This window comes from Podarcis gaigeae (assembly GCF_964106915.1).
Source record: "Podarcis gaigeae genome assembly, chromosome: 9".
Taxonomy (NCBI): Eukaryota; Metazoa; Chordata; class Lepidosauria; order Squamata; family Lacertidae; genus Podarcis; species Podarcis gaigeae.
The window spans coordinates 42,264,353-42,278,297 of record NC_139685.1 but is presented as its reverse complement, the minus strand read 5'-3'; the positions used below and the strand labels follow the sequence as shown (position 1 = coordinate 42,278,297).

General features: G+C 45.0%; 1 protein-coding gene across 21 annotated transcripts in view; it reads right to left on the bottom strand.

Moving 5' to 3' along the window:
* NR3C2 (nuclear receptor subfamily 3 group C member 2) overlaps nt 1-12,714 on the bottom strand; it is a 135,758-nt gene extending 123,044 nt beyond the window's left edge. For 2 of the 21 annotated variants that reach the window (XM_083755504.1, XM_083755514.1), the window contains exons 1-2: nt 11,806-12,714; nt 1,825-3,610 (exon numbers count right to left, since the gene is read on the bottom strand). In XM_083755504.1, the coding sequence (XP_083611630.1) occupies nt 1,825-3,608 (1,784 nt within the window). In that variant the 5' untranslated portion in view covers nt 3,609-3,610; nt 11,806-12,714. Of the gene's footprint in view, nt 1-1,824; nt 3,611-7,247; nt 7,315-9,118; nt 9,735-10,583; nt 11,025-11,182; nt 11,454-11,655; nt 11,760-11,805 lie in introns of those variants that run through there. The other 19 variants (XM_083755505.1, XM_083755518.1, XM_083755512.1 and 16 more) reach the window with 19 other exon arrangements.
* Nucleotides 12,715-13,945: the final 1,231 nt, after the last annotated feature.

Below are 13,945 nucleotides of genomic sequence, written 5' to 3'. Positions count from 1 at the left end.
GATCCCCCTTCCTCCACCACCCCAACCCCGCTCTGAGTTAAACACAGAGAAACAGGCACCCATAGATTCAGGGATAGTCAAGAGAAACTAGGGCAAGAGAGGCAGGAGAACCAATCAGGTATATAGAACAGTAGCGTTGTAAACCACCAGCAAACAGATGATTCAGAAAACTAAATGATGAATTATACAAATAACAGGAAGCCTGAAAAGGGTAAAGAGAATATGACCCACCCAGTACTGCTCCCTGATGGCCTAACTGCACAATTTTCAAGATGAAAAGTTGATTGGAGATGGAAAAACTTAAAACAAAGAAGCGGCAGGGGAAAGAAGGGCAACTTGATCCTTTTTATTCACCCAGAATTCCTCCTCCACTCCAGATCATTCTCCTCCATAACAATGTTCCAGAAGTGTTTGGAAACGCCACAGGATGGGCAAGCTACTTAGTAGGACAATTTGGAGGAAGAAATGGTGAGCAATGGAAAGGGTTGAGCAACCACTCAGTGGTGACCCATTCAGACTTTTCATTTTAAAGCACAGTGTTAGGGATTAGTTGCGTGTGTTTGGGTACAACATATAGAATAATACATAAAATAATTAATCAGAAAGGGCTGGTGAGAAAGGTAGGACTAAAACCAGGAGAAGAGGATGTGAAAGGTTGGGAGGAAACTCCAAACAAGCAGTGCAAAGAAGAAACCATAGACTTTCTTAGGACATCCCTAGAAATCTGAACAACAGGAGCCTCCTTTTCTTAACACTCACACATGTATTTTTTTTAAAAAAGGTTAAGCATTGTGCACAACTGTGGAGTGGTCCCCCAGAACTTAGTAGATCACATCTTGAGTAAACAGGGTTATGATTTCAGGATTGTTTACAGTGGTCTGTTGTGCAAGGAGTGATTTCATACTGTGGAACTCTTTTCAATGGACTAGACTGCACTATACAGTCATACCTTGGTTTTTGAACAGAATGCGTTCTGGAAGCCCATTCGACTTCTGAAACATTCAGAAACCAAGGCACGGCTTCTGATTGGCTGCAGGATGCTCCTGCAGCCAATCAGAAGCCACAGAAGTCGAACCAGACATTCGGCTTCCAAGGCAAGGTTCGCAAACAGGAACACCTACTTCTGGGTTTGTGACGTTTTAATTCCAAGTTATTTGTGAACTAAGCTGTTTAAAAACCAAGGTACAACTGTACTACAATCTTGTAATTGTTTCAGAAGTTATTAAGCTTTACTACTCTCCTAATTTCAGGAGGCATCTGAGAGTACAATTAAGCTACCATGCTCATAAATTAGTGCAAACAGGGAAATAATGCTCCTAAAAGCCTTTATAATTTTCTAAATTTAGCCCATTGGAAACTATTGCATACATGCAATCAAGGAAACTTTGCAAATATAATCCCTGACAGGCACATTATTATTTTTTCTCCATATGATTCACACTTTTAGGCAATGGTTGCAAAGCACTGGGAGTAATGATAGAACCCCCCCCCCCAAAAAAAACCCCATTGAATCTCCATGCTAATGTTCTGTATATAATGATCTTTTCATGCTGAAACCCATAAGCCTACTCAAGTATCACCATTAAAATGAGTAAAAACATTATTACATGTTTTAACAATTTTAAATTTAAATGTGCTGCTTGAGTGTGCATAACTAGCCAATAACAAAATCTGGCATGTTTACAGGGGAAACCGACTAATATTCTAATAATACACATTGCAACACACATTACTGTGCAGTTTTGAAGAATATTACCAAACAAAAACAAAATTGAAAATGAAGGCAAGCGTTATTTTCATGCAATACAAGAAGAGCACACTTACCTTGACACATTTTCTGGAATGTATTCTAGGACTGGATACCCATCATTTCTTCTGGCAGACAATTCAGAATGTGATTTCCATGGCTCCACAAGAGTACTTACTGGAGGAAACGAGCTCATATGCTGAAAAGACTGCTCTCTGCCCACAGGTCGGTGTACAGATATTTTGCCTTGAGCTCCAATCCTATAGTGAAATGACTGTCCACTTGAATTCACACCAACAATGGCAGAGGGTGGCAGAGTGTTCTCTTGATAATAGCTGCTCTCATCAGGCTCCTGTTTAATTCCTACAGATAGGCCTGGATTTAGAAACCCACTACTTTCACATGTGCCATCAAATGAATTAGGTGGTCCTAAAATCCCAGAAAGAGAATAGAAGTCTTTATCATCCATGAATGAAAAATAGGGCCCATCCATAAATGGAAATGGATTTACAGTTTGATTCCCTTTAAAAGAAGCACCAGAGCAAGAATGTTTAGCTGATTCTTGCTTTATTGATACTGAAAATGGAGAATCAGAACTGATTTTGCTATTTTCTCCAAGACATGAGCTACTGAATACCCCTTCGGGTTCAGGTTTTATACGCTGAACAAGAGTCATTTGATTAGCTACTTCACTATTAGGGATGGCATCTTCCATTTCCTCTATTTTAGGAAATATGATTGCTAGAGCACCTTTATTGTCTTTTGTATCTGGACTAGGAACGATGTCTTGGCCTGTGCCAGGTCCAACAGGTGTGCTCGATGCAGGAAAGGCTAGTGAACCATTTACTGGACTACACATAGAGGATCCCACAGTACTAACAGCTGGACTAGAAAGTGTGGACCTATTATTGGCATTGGAAGGGCTGGCAATAGAGCATCTTGAGTTTATATTTGCAGGACTGGATACTGAAGATCTCATGGTGATATTATTAGGACTTGAAACTGGAGATTTCACACTACAGTGACTAGGAGGGCTTGAAATGGGTGATTTCATGCTACTTATAGGACTAGAAAGAGGAGATCCCACGTTGCTAGCATGTGCAGGACTGTGCAGCATTGAGCCTCGGTTTTCAATGTTGGGTGAACATGACAAAGGAGTTCCTTGGTTGACCGGGCTATTTACTGTGAAATTTTCAAAGTTAGTAGGTGTAGATGACGATACAGAATTAATTCCAGGAGGGCTGCACACTGAAGTCGTCATGTTCTGAGGACTACAGTCAGGAGGACTCTTCTCTCGACATACTCTTGGGCTTTTGACAGTGCCTGGCATGATACCACCATTCATAGAGCTTGCACGCTCCAATATTAGAGGTCTCAGGGATCTGCTTGGGGTGTTCAAGGGAGACGTGTGGTGACCATTCTCTTTGTATAGCTTGACGAGTTGTTCCACATTCTGATACATCTTTCCAGGATTTATGTTGCCTTGTTGACTCTGCTGGTCGTAGGTAAAATCAGCATCTCTTACAGAATCCATGTACAAACCCATTGATTCAGCTACAGTTGCAGAAAGTTCCTTTGAGTCTGACTCAGTTTTTATGTCAGAGGGTGAAATGCCAGGGTGATTATGGTCTTGCTGAAGGCAAGAAAGTAGTTCAGGTTTTTCTTTGTTGCTTCCTTGAGCACTGCTGTTTGGAAAAGCACCAGAAGCACAGCTCACGTTTACTATCTCCATATAGTTATTACTCTCTTCGGACCGCTCTTCTGCTCCTGCAGAAGTATACTCCATCGACTGGGAGCCTTGACTCCAGCGTCTCTCCATATCTAGGCTTTTTGGATAATTGCGATAGCCTTTGGTCTCCATAACTATAAAAAGAAAATAGCACATTAAAATGTAAGTATGTATGCATATGTAACCACTGTGATATGTCAATAGACTATGGCTGAAATCACACTTACATAAGAATAAGCCTCACTACTTACATATAAACTAATTTTTAAAACTATGATACTGAATGTTATATTTTGTACCTTGCCCACCCTTGGGAAATATTTTTTTCAACTTTCTAAGCCAAAATAACTAAAACAACTTGGTAAAGTTATTCAACTATCTTTTCTATTGACAGTGGATACAATTACCTCAGAGTACATGTAATATTTCATTTGCATGTTCCATGCATTTTAATTGTTCTTACAATGGTATAGGTAATGAATTAATACATTTTGGAAACTAAAGCAAACTCAGTAGGCAAGAATTAAGACAGGTTTCTTACCCCTCCCTTTTGACACCAAAACATAACATATTTAACTGCTAAAGATTTTTTTTCTAGGAACTTTATAAATGGTGGTCCTGTCGTGGGACTAAGAATCTCCAATGAAAATGATGTTCTATAGTTCCCAATCTTTGACCACTTTTTTTTGACAGTACAGTCACCCAGAAGGTATTGATCAAAGATAACTGATAAATAAACTGAGCCCATGGTTCTGTTCCTTCATTAAGAATCAGAAAACTGACAGGAAGAGGACATAAATCAAAGATGAAGCCACAGAAAAGTATTCTGTGCTTGGAAGGAGGCTGATCTCCAAGCGACATTATTCAGTAACATCAATAAGAAATACAATTCATCCCTGATTTGCATTTAGACTTTTAAAGGGGGGGGGGGGATACAAAATACAAACCCACATTTTTTAATCAAGTGAAAAATCATACTTTTGTATTACAAAATATTAATGCTGTATTAATGTTGGCTATTTTATAAGAACATAAGGATGTCTTTTATTGAGTCACATCAATAGTCCGTGTAGTCCAAAAAAGGTCTACATTACAGGCAGCAACCTAAGACAGAATGTTGACTTGAGATCCCAGGTACTGAAATTGCTACCTTAATGTTGCAATCCTATACCTACCTACCTGGGAATAAGTCCCAATGAACTACATGGGACTTCTGAGATGCAATGTAGATGATTGCACTATAAATATACAAGATACAACATGTTCCCATTTTGTTTAAATAATTGAATTTAAATGATATGCATATGGACAAGCAGAACCATTTGTATCTGTTTGTTAAGGGGTATTTCCCTCTCATCTATACAAATATAAATCATATGTTTATCATTTATTAATTTGTTCTAAATTTGTACCCTTTAGAAACATGATGTTTACAGTTTCAACTTAACATCATGCACATAATCTAGAATAAAACCCACTGGTCAGGAAACAAACATGCTGAACACAAATAAGGCACATTGAACATGCAAAAAATTTTAAGCATACTTAATGTTAACAGGTTAAAAACATTTTATAACGATATGCAAACCATCTGAAGATAATAATTTTATCATCCCAAAAAACACCATGCAACATGTTTTTATCCATTAGAATATCTGCAATCCTTATCGAATAGATTTGTAGCCTCATCCTCCAATTTAAGGCTAGCCAGCATGTCTCCCAGAACACATCAAATAAAATGTAAAATGCTATGGTACCTGAACACGTGTCTTAAAGGTCACTTAATGCCTCTGGAATGCTTTCAGCAGATTGTGTAAACTGAACATTCAAACTAGCATCTAAATAAAAACTGTCAAGCCTAAGAGCTGGGGTGCTTATCAAGCTCTTTGAGGTCCCAAGGATGGCCCATGATGACCAGCCCATTCCATCCACATGATTAAGCCATCCTCATAGATGGAAAGTCAGGAAGGGTCACCAATGGGCATCAGTTTCTTTCCTAGCCATTTCTTTAATTTAGCAGTTGAGAGGTCAAGGAGGGTGGAGAAAAATTTTCAGTGACTGATGACACTGGCAGAGGGATTTTAAAAGGTAAGATATGGAAGGCTGGCATACTAGCATTGGATGACAAGGGTCTTTCTGTGGTCCCATCATAGCTCACTCTTACAAAAACTGGTCATCGTCTTCTTTTAATATACCTGCTAATATGGAGTTTTACCCTTCAATTCATGAGTGCTTAATGCACAGTGTTCAAAAGGTGAACATAGTTGAAGAGTCTTACACATACCTGATAACGCTCTGATTTCAAAGGGTATCGGGCATACATACATAGCACTCTAAACTGTGTCGATATTACATCAAATGCATGGAGACCAAGGTAGGGCAGATGGACCTGACAGGTCCATATTGTTGTCCCAACACACACTTGATGAGTTATTATGTCACAGTTAGCCATAAATCAGGGCTCACCATGCATAAGCCGACTGCACCCGCTTTGCTCCTCCCTGCTACTGAAGGGAAGAAAGGAACAATGATCCATGATTCACATGCAATGCATAGCCAGGATTAGTGGTTTGTTTCTAAATGGGAAAGGAGCCCAGGTACGTGTGTTCATGATGCACCATTGGCCATGGTTTTACATGATGCATAAACTGCCGCTTTAGCCAGTTTGCCAAACATCTGCATAATGAAATCAAAATTAAATCTGGCTTTTGGAGTCTAAGAATTCTAATTCTTAAAACCTCATTCTTATCAGCAGAGTTAAAAAATAATACATTTTCTTTGAGCTGAAAGATTATTCATGAGAATCTTATTTGGAGCCCAGTCCAAAGCATGCTTATTCAGAATTAAGTCCCAGCATTTAGCAGTGTTTGCTTTCAGATAAGTGTACATAGGATTGTAGCTTTGCAGCACATTCCTATATATGTTTAATCTCTAGGAAGTGCATTTATGATCACAGCTTTACTGTTCATAACACAATTTCCCCTCTCACATAACTGAGGAGCCATTTACAAACTGAAACCCCAGTCCGAAATCCACAAGCAAATTACCTTATTTCAGTGGAATTTACTTCTGTATCTAGGATTAAGACCGATTACACCATATTCCAATTGACCAACAATAACCTCTAGAAAAACATATACACAAGGCTATATCCTTGCTGTGCAACTGAACTGTAATCTTTAAAGGGAGAAAGAATTAATTGGTCATCCTTAATAATACTCTAATAAACAAAAAGCCCAGATGATTTGAATCTTTAATAATAAAGGCAGCATGGATACATTATTTAGTTATTCAAAATACATGCATTGAAAGATGTTCAGGTGATCTGTTTGCAGAATGCATGCCTCATTTCTATTCAATGCACATGCTTGCATTTTTTATTTTGCTAAACATTATGCCTCCTTATTTAAGCGTTACTTTGTCATCTGTTTACTTGCCCTTGTCAAATTGTTGATAATCTACTGTTTCAGTGACTTAGTCCTTAGTTTTCTCCCTTCATATTGCTCTCTGTACTGAAGTAATAGATATACTTTTGTGTAGACTAGGTAGAACTTGAAAAAAACCAGGAATGAATAAAGTCATGGTGACTTAAATCTAAGAAGCCTATCATTCTAATTTCTGTAAGTAAATAAGAGATAAAAGGTCATGCTAGCCTAAACACACAGAGACCGGTTTGTAAGGAAGACACACTTGTGAAATCTTACAGAGCAAAGTGACAAATTCATGCATAACGTCATAGCCGTAAAATATTTATAACGTTGCTTAACTCACATGAAGCCACGTGTAGCAAATCATGGCATGTATCTATCAAATGTGCATCACTTCATTCAACTTCCCCCTAGAGTTAAATATAAATTGCATATTTTTAAAAAATGAACTAAACTTGACTTAAAACTGTTAATTTGTTTACTATTTTCTTCAACCCCCCCAAAAAAACCCTGAAAATGAAAATAAAAATAAACTTTTTATAGGGAGTACAAGTAACTTTTAAGTAAGAGAACAAGCAAATATTGGTGAAACCAACACTGGATTTCTATGTCCTACTCCCCAGTGTGGACTTGAAACTGAGAATCTGCTTCTGCTGTTGGTCAGTGAGGTTCACCTGAAGATTGTCTGAGCATTTTTCCCTGCTGATTTCTCTGTGCCCTTTTCACTGTGGACTGTGATAAGATATATGTGTTACCAGATCACACAAGCAAAGACATTAAGCTACTCCTGTACCTTTCTCACACCCTAGACAAAGGTATTGTGCAAGCCTGATAACTTTGGAGGACAGAGGCTCCTAGTACCTAAAATCCTAGATATCTGGAACAGCCTAAAGATTTTTTAACCCATTCATCTGGTGACCTGGCAACTGTTGTTTATGCATTCATAACCTCAAAGCTGAAAGTCTGTTAGATGATCTATTATGTCCACTTGGAAGCTTCCACTGGTACAGAATACTGAAGCCCACCTCTTCCAAAGGTGACACTAGCAAACAGCATTTCTCCATGGAGCGTGGGGCATAACATTATTTAACTTTACCTATGAACACATCTAACAAGTGGGCCAAGAATGACTCGTCCATAGGCCACCCAGAGCTTTATTGCTAACCATGATCTTAAGTCAACACTGTTCACGGCACTACAAGGAAATTTGCGCCTGCTCCCTGTTGCTTTCTGCAATTCAAGGTTCTTGTGCTATTTCCGCAACAACCCAAATCCCTGCACACCTCCAGTGTCCATCTTGTCTTCTAGATGGGTGGTCTGTGCACATACCATATGTATGTTGGGGCAGCTAAGGCACACACAGAAAGCATTTTATGAAAGCTGGCTTTTGGTGTCCATCATTATGTCAGAACTGAGTTGGAAAATTAGATACACTTCACTTCGAAATATTTTATATGGAGATTATGCTTTTATTTATAAACTGAAGCAGGCTTCCCCCATTTTACAACAACCACGAGCAGTATAAATTGATATAAAATCTCACACTCAATTATTGCTTCTTCTTTCCATCTCCCCCCCCAAAAAAAGAAATATATTCTATAACTGTCTAAAGTAATAAGCTACAGTCACAGGGTCTGAAATTGCTGCCTCTTCCATCATGGCTTGCATTTGTAACACAACTTGCAGTTAACTTTAAATATGATGAAACAGTAACTAATGCATGTCCTCTTTCTAGCATAAGTTAGAAGCTAAAATACCCTTATCAAGCTGTCACATTTGGAACTACAGTACTTTGAAGTAAAATCTGTGAGTTCCACAGAAACCAGCAAACCAGAGTAACCCTAAATGCGACTATCAGCTTTGATACAGAAATACACATTTTACTGTAGAAGTAGCAATCCCCGACAATGAAACATTGAAAATTCCACACTCTATCCGACTCCTGCAAGGCATGCTATCCTATATTTTGTATCTCAGCTTGGTGGTTGCTTTTCTGGCTCACAGCCCTTTAACTCAGCAGAAAGCCTAGTCTATAGCCTCCAAACACGGTTCTCCTAGCCTCTAAAAACCCAGCATGCAGTTTAACCCAACCTAGTTTCCCATCCAAACAACGCAGACAAACCCAGCCTAAAAACAGCATTTGCCTCCTTCGCTCTGTGGACAAATTACCCCAAACCCCACAAAAAACTTTAGACTCCTTATGTCTTCCCTGACCCAGAAGCGTCCTCTTGAGACAGGATATTTAGGTTCTGCTTTTCCTCCTAAGGATCTCCTCAGGGTTGTATCTGCCAGAAATATTTAAAGTTGCACAGAATGGCCGATCATTTGTGGCTCGTCCAGCCCGCGCAGGAAACACCGGAGAGAACACGCAACATTGGAAACTTGCGTCCCCACGTGCGAATATAGCATGATTCTAATGCACGTTTAAAAAGTTACGCTTTCCTTCCTAATTAGAAGTCCCTGAACTCTCCCGCTACACAGTATTGCTATAATTTAACGGGTGCAGTCACTCCTCCCTGCTAGTCACGATCTCCCCCCCCCCCGCCCCGCCCAGCACACCTAGTACACTTTCCCTCCACCTGTAGGCATAATACGCACGTCCCCTTGCAAGTGTCACCCGCCTAAAGTCAACCTCCACGGTCGGAAATGAAAGGCTGTCTCGGCGCGGAGGAGGAAATAACGAGCAGCCAGCTTTATTCTCCGCACAGTTATTCCCAACTCGAGATTTGTTGTGTCGCCCAATGACACTATTCAGGGCAGAGAGAGAGAGAGCAGAGGAGGGGGCGCGCGTGCGAAGGTGCCAAGTCCTTTTAAAAACATGTCACATGCTCAGATAAAGTTCAGAACCGGGTTCCGCCCCTCCCTCTTCCCCATTGGGCGGCGAGAAGAGCCGAGCCGCGGCACCAGGGTCTACGGCGCTTCCCATTGGGCGGAAGCTTTTGTCAGTCACCTGGCGGGCGACATGACTGATACAAAGTTGCTGCGACACAAGCTAGAAAATGTATCTCTCCTTAAAGCTGCAGAGCCTACCTAGGAGAGGCGCCCCGGCGGGGTTTGCGCGGTGGGGCGGTGGGGGGGGGGGACCTGTAAATTTCCTTCCCCTTCCCCTGACCCTCCCGAGTGCCTTTTGCAGCTGGAGCTGCCGGGAGAGCGAGACTTAGAAACTAATCGGATAATGTTTAAAGCGCTCCACCAAAACATATGGCCAGCGAAAGGGAAAATAGCTTTTTAGCAAAGCCTTCCCGCAGAAGAAATTCATTCAGGCGAGAGTTGGAGCTGGATCCACACACACACCCCCCAATGCCCTGAAGCTGAGCCTCCTTCCTTCCCCCCTCCCTTTTATTTTTCTTTTTAATGGAGGCGATATCCAGATCGGGGGCTGGCTTCCCAGCCTCCTTTCCCCGCCTCCCGAGGTCTCTCGGAGACATTAACTCCACCTGTACCAAGGTGAGCGCGATGGGGGCCGCTTCCGTTCTGCGCCCGAACCGTTGCCTCTCCCTCCTCCCCCCGCCTCCCCCCGCGAGGAGCCGCAAAAGCAACAACGATCACGTTTTCGTGTCACCCCCCTTAATAAATTTCTTTTAAAAAACGAACACAAGCGCTGCCGATGCAAGAAACAGCTCTCCTTCCTCTGCACCCGCCCACCCCCCCTTTGGAAAACGCACACACAGAAACCCACGAAGCGCCTCAAGGACTTGCCCTCTGGTTCCCTCATTGCGTCTGGTATCTTCTTCGCCAAGTCCTGCTCGGGGCATTTTCTTTCTTTTTTTTTAGGAAAGTTGCGCGGACTAATACCCGGGAGCCCTCCAACCGGATCCCCCAAAACAAGAGACCCCCAAGGAGAGCTAAGGAGCATTTCCCCCCGCGCGCTCCATCTTTGAGGGCAGAGTTTCTAAATATATTTTTAGGAAGGCACGGACATTTCTCTCTCTCTCTCTCTTCCTCCCCCCCTCCCCGCCACTTCTCAGTCTGGAAAGCTGGCTGAAATGACGCACGTTTCCGGGGGGTCAAGGAAGCAAGATCACCTCCGCCCGCCCGTGCCCTCCTCCCCAAATGCTGACCTCCCCCCAAACCCGAAGTCGACAGCAGCGGTATAAGCGATCCCCCCTTTCCTCCCGACAGCAGACATCGCCTTCCCCCTCCCCTTGGTTTGCGCGCACACACCCTTCTCGATCCCGTTTCTCTCCATTTCATACCCAGACCAAAATAACTCCCCGAGAAATAAAGTTTAATGGAATTCCAGGCACCCTGGGCGAGAGAGACTCGCGGGGAAAGTACCTCTGCCACGAGCGAGAAAACCGCTCCAAAAGGCGACTCGAAAATCAAACGCGCAGGCAGACAGACTGACACACACTACCTCGGCTTCGTGCATATTTAAAACTGCAAAGACTGTTTTCTTCCTAAGAGAGAGGGCACAGCAGACCTCCACAATATCGGCAGACTATTTTAGAAGTCACGTGCCCCCCCCCCCCGGGTTTCAGCCCTTCTGACAGATATCGATCCCCGTTTCTACAGCTAATAACGCGCCGAAGAACTAGTGCAAGCTCCGGAATTGCTCTCCCAAGGCCGGAGTGCTTGCAATGCCCCCCCCCCAAAAAATCCCCAACCAAGTTTTTAAATTGGGTAGGGCCAACACTGGCAGCGTCCTGGAAGTGCCTTTTCTGCACATCCCCTCCCCAAGAGGAGATCCTGAGTTACTGGTGTTCCCAATTACTTCGCTCTTTTTCAAAAATAAATAAATAAAATCTCACCATCCTGAGAACTAAATACATCTGGACCTCCAGCTCTTCCCCTCCATTAAAAAAAGGAAAGCTCTTTTCTGCCCTGGAGGCGCTGGGACTCTAAGCAAAGTGTGGCGAGCTGCCCGCCCCCCACCCAACCCCACCCCCCCGGGTACTCACCTTCATTTTTCCGCCACCCCCCGCGTCGTGCAATGGCCGGAGGAGGCAAGACCCTGCACTTCTGCGAGTCCGATCCAGAAGCGCTGACCGCAGCCAATGGGGAACGAATGGCCACGGAAGAAGGTGGATCCAGAGGAGATTTGGGGTTAAATCCTGGAAGCTGGGAGCGGGGGGGGGGGGAGGTTGCGAGAGACTGAGGAGGAGGTTGCAACGCTCTCACACGCAAGACCCGGCAGCGAAGCGGGGGGAGAGCCGCCGTACTTCCAGCCTCTTTGGAGGGGGCGCCGGGGCCGCGACAGCGAGAAGAAGTCCGCTCGGCTCAGCGTCCGCGCTGACAGCTCTCTCCGCAAGGCAAGGCTGGCGAAAAAGCTTTGCCCCCTGGCTGTCACATCGCCGACCGTTGCTGGAGGGCGTGGGGAGGTAGAAAGGGGAGGGAGCGTCGGATCCGGCAGGTTTTATTCTTTTTATTTTATTGTTATTATTATTTTTGAAGAGAAGACAGACGCCGTGGAGAAGGGTCACCCAAAATAAAATAAAATTGAAACTTCTGTCATTCCAGGTGAAACTCCCATCCGCGCCAGCAGCGCCGCCGAGGGAAGAGGTGGGTGGGAGACCAGAGAGCAGCTTCGGAGGGTGTAAACTTTTGGGGGGTTTTCCCCCCTCTCCCACTGCGCGCGCCCTCCGCTCTTCTCCCTCCCTCCTTCTTTGCGCGCGTGTCCTTTCCTCTTCACCTTCTACCGCTGCTGCTGCTCCCGCCGCCGCTCCCCCCCCCTCACGCCTCCCTTCCTTCCTCCTTCCTCCTCGCCGCTTTTGCTTCCCGGTGTGTTTTTCCGCCTCGCTCCGTCTCTCGCAGTCACCCAGCGGGCTGCTGCTGCTGGAGCTGGTTCCTGGAGCTGCTGGAGGGAAGGGAAGGCGAGCGAGAGGAGGAGCTTAGCGGTCTCCCTCCCTCTCTCGCGCTCTCGCTCTCTTTCCAGGCGCGTCTCGCAGCAGCAGCAGCAGCGGGCTCGGAAGAGCCGCCTCTCCGCCCCTCCCGGCACCAAAGTGCAGGCAACGGCGGGAGCGCTGCAAGGGCTGTCTCCGGCCGGCTTGGGTCGAGGGCTGGCCGCCCAGCCGCGCTTCCACACCCAGGGAGGGGAGGCGGGTAGAGCAGGCCACGCAAGGCCAGCCCAGCCAGCCAGCGAGCGGGCGGGCGGGCGGGCGGGCAAGGCTGAGCTGCACACGCATCACGCGGAGGGAAACGCTCCCGCTCCGAGCGGGGAGGGCAGTTTCCGCCTTCTGCGTACTGTACCTACAGTAGGCGCGCCTTTCCCGGGCCAGGATTCCCACCCTCTGCCCCACATCCAGCGACGCGCCACAACAGGTTCCTGTTTCTTTTTCGGCCCCCCCCCCCCCGGCGCGTCCACCCCGCCACAAGGACCGGGCCCTCCTCTCGCGGGGAAGTTTGAGGGCTGCGTTCAGGACAGCGCCAAAGAGTCGAAAGAAGAATGGATTTCATCACTCGGTGGGTTTGGAGAGGGGCGGGTGGGCTCACAGCGCCCTTTGGCGATGTGAAACGGGCTTAGATCAGGCTAAAACTCATCGGGGATCATGATTTATTAACTCGAAGTCTGCCTTCGCCGTATCATGTCTGCCGACTTCAGTGCACAAATCATGAATTATCCAGATTCCAGACGGTGTGGTGCAAAATCACACATTGGAACCCAAAGAGTTGGAAGGTCCTCTAGCCCAGCCTTCCCCATCCTTGGAGCTCTTCTGGACCACAGCTCCCATCAGCCCCAGGCAGCACAGGGAGTTGTGGTCTAAAATATAGCCAAGGGCCCAGGTTGACAAAGGCCACTCTAAAACAACCCCATGCTCAGTGCATGATCTGTAATGCAGGGTGCAACCGCAGCATGGCTGAAGTGGCCACCCAGCCTTTAGTTTGCTCAGATACATTTGCTCCAGCAAAACAAAGTCTGCCACCACCTGCTGAGGCAGTTTGGTCCACCAAGGAGCAACTCCTATAGTCAAGAAGTTTTTCATGTTTTTGCTGGAATTTCCTTCTGTGCAATTTCCACCCATTGGTTCTAGAACTGCCACGAGGAACAACAGAGTAGAAGCCTGCTCTATCTCCCTTGAATGACAGTCCTCCAGTCTACCC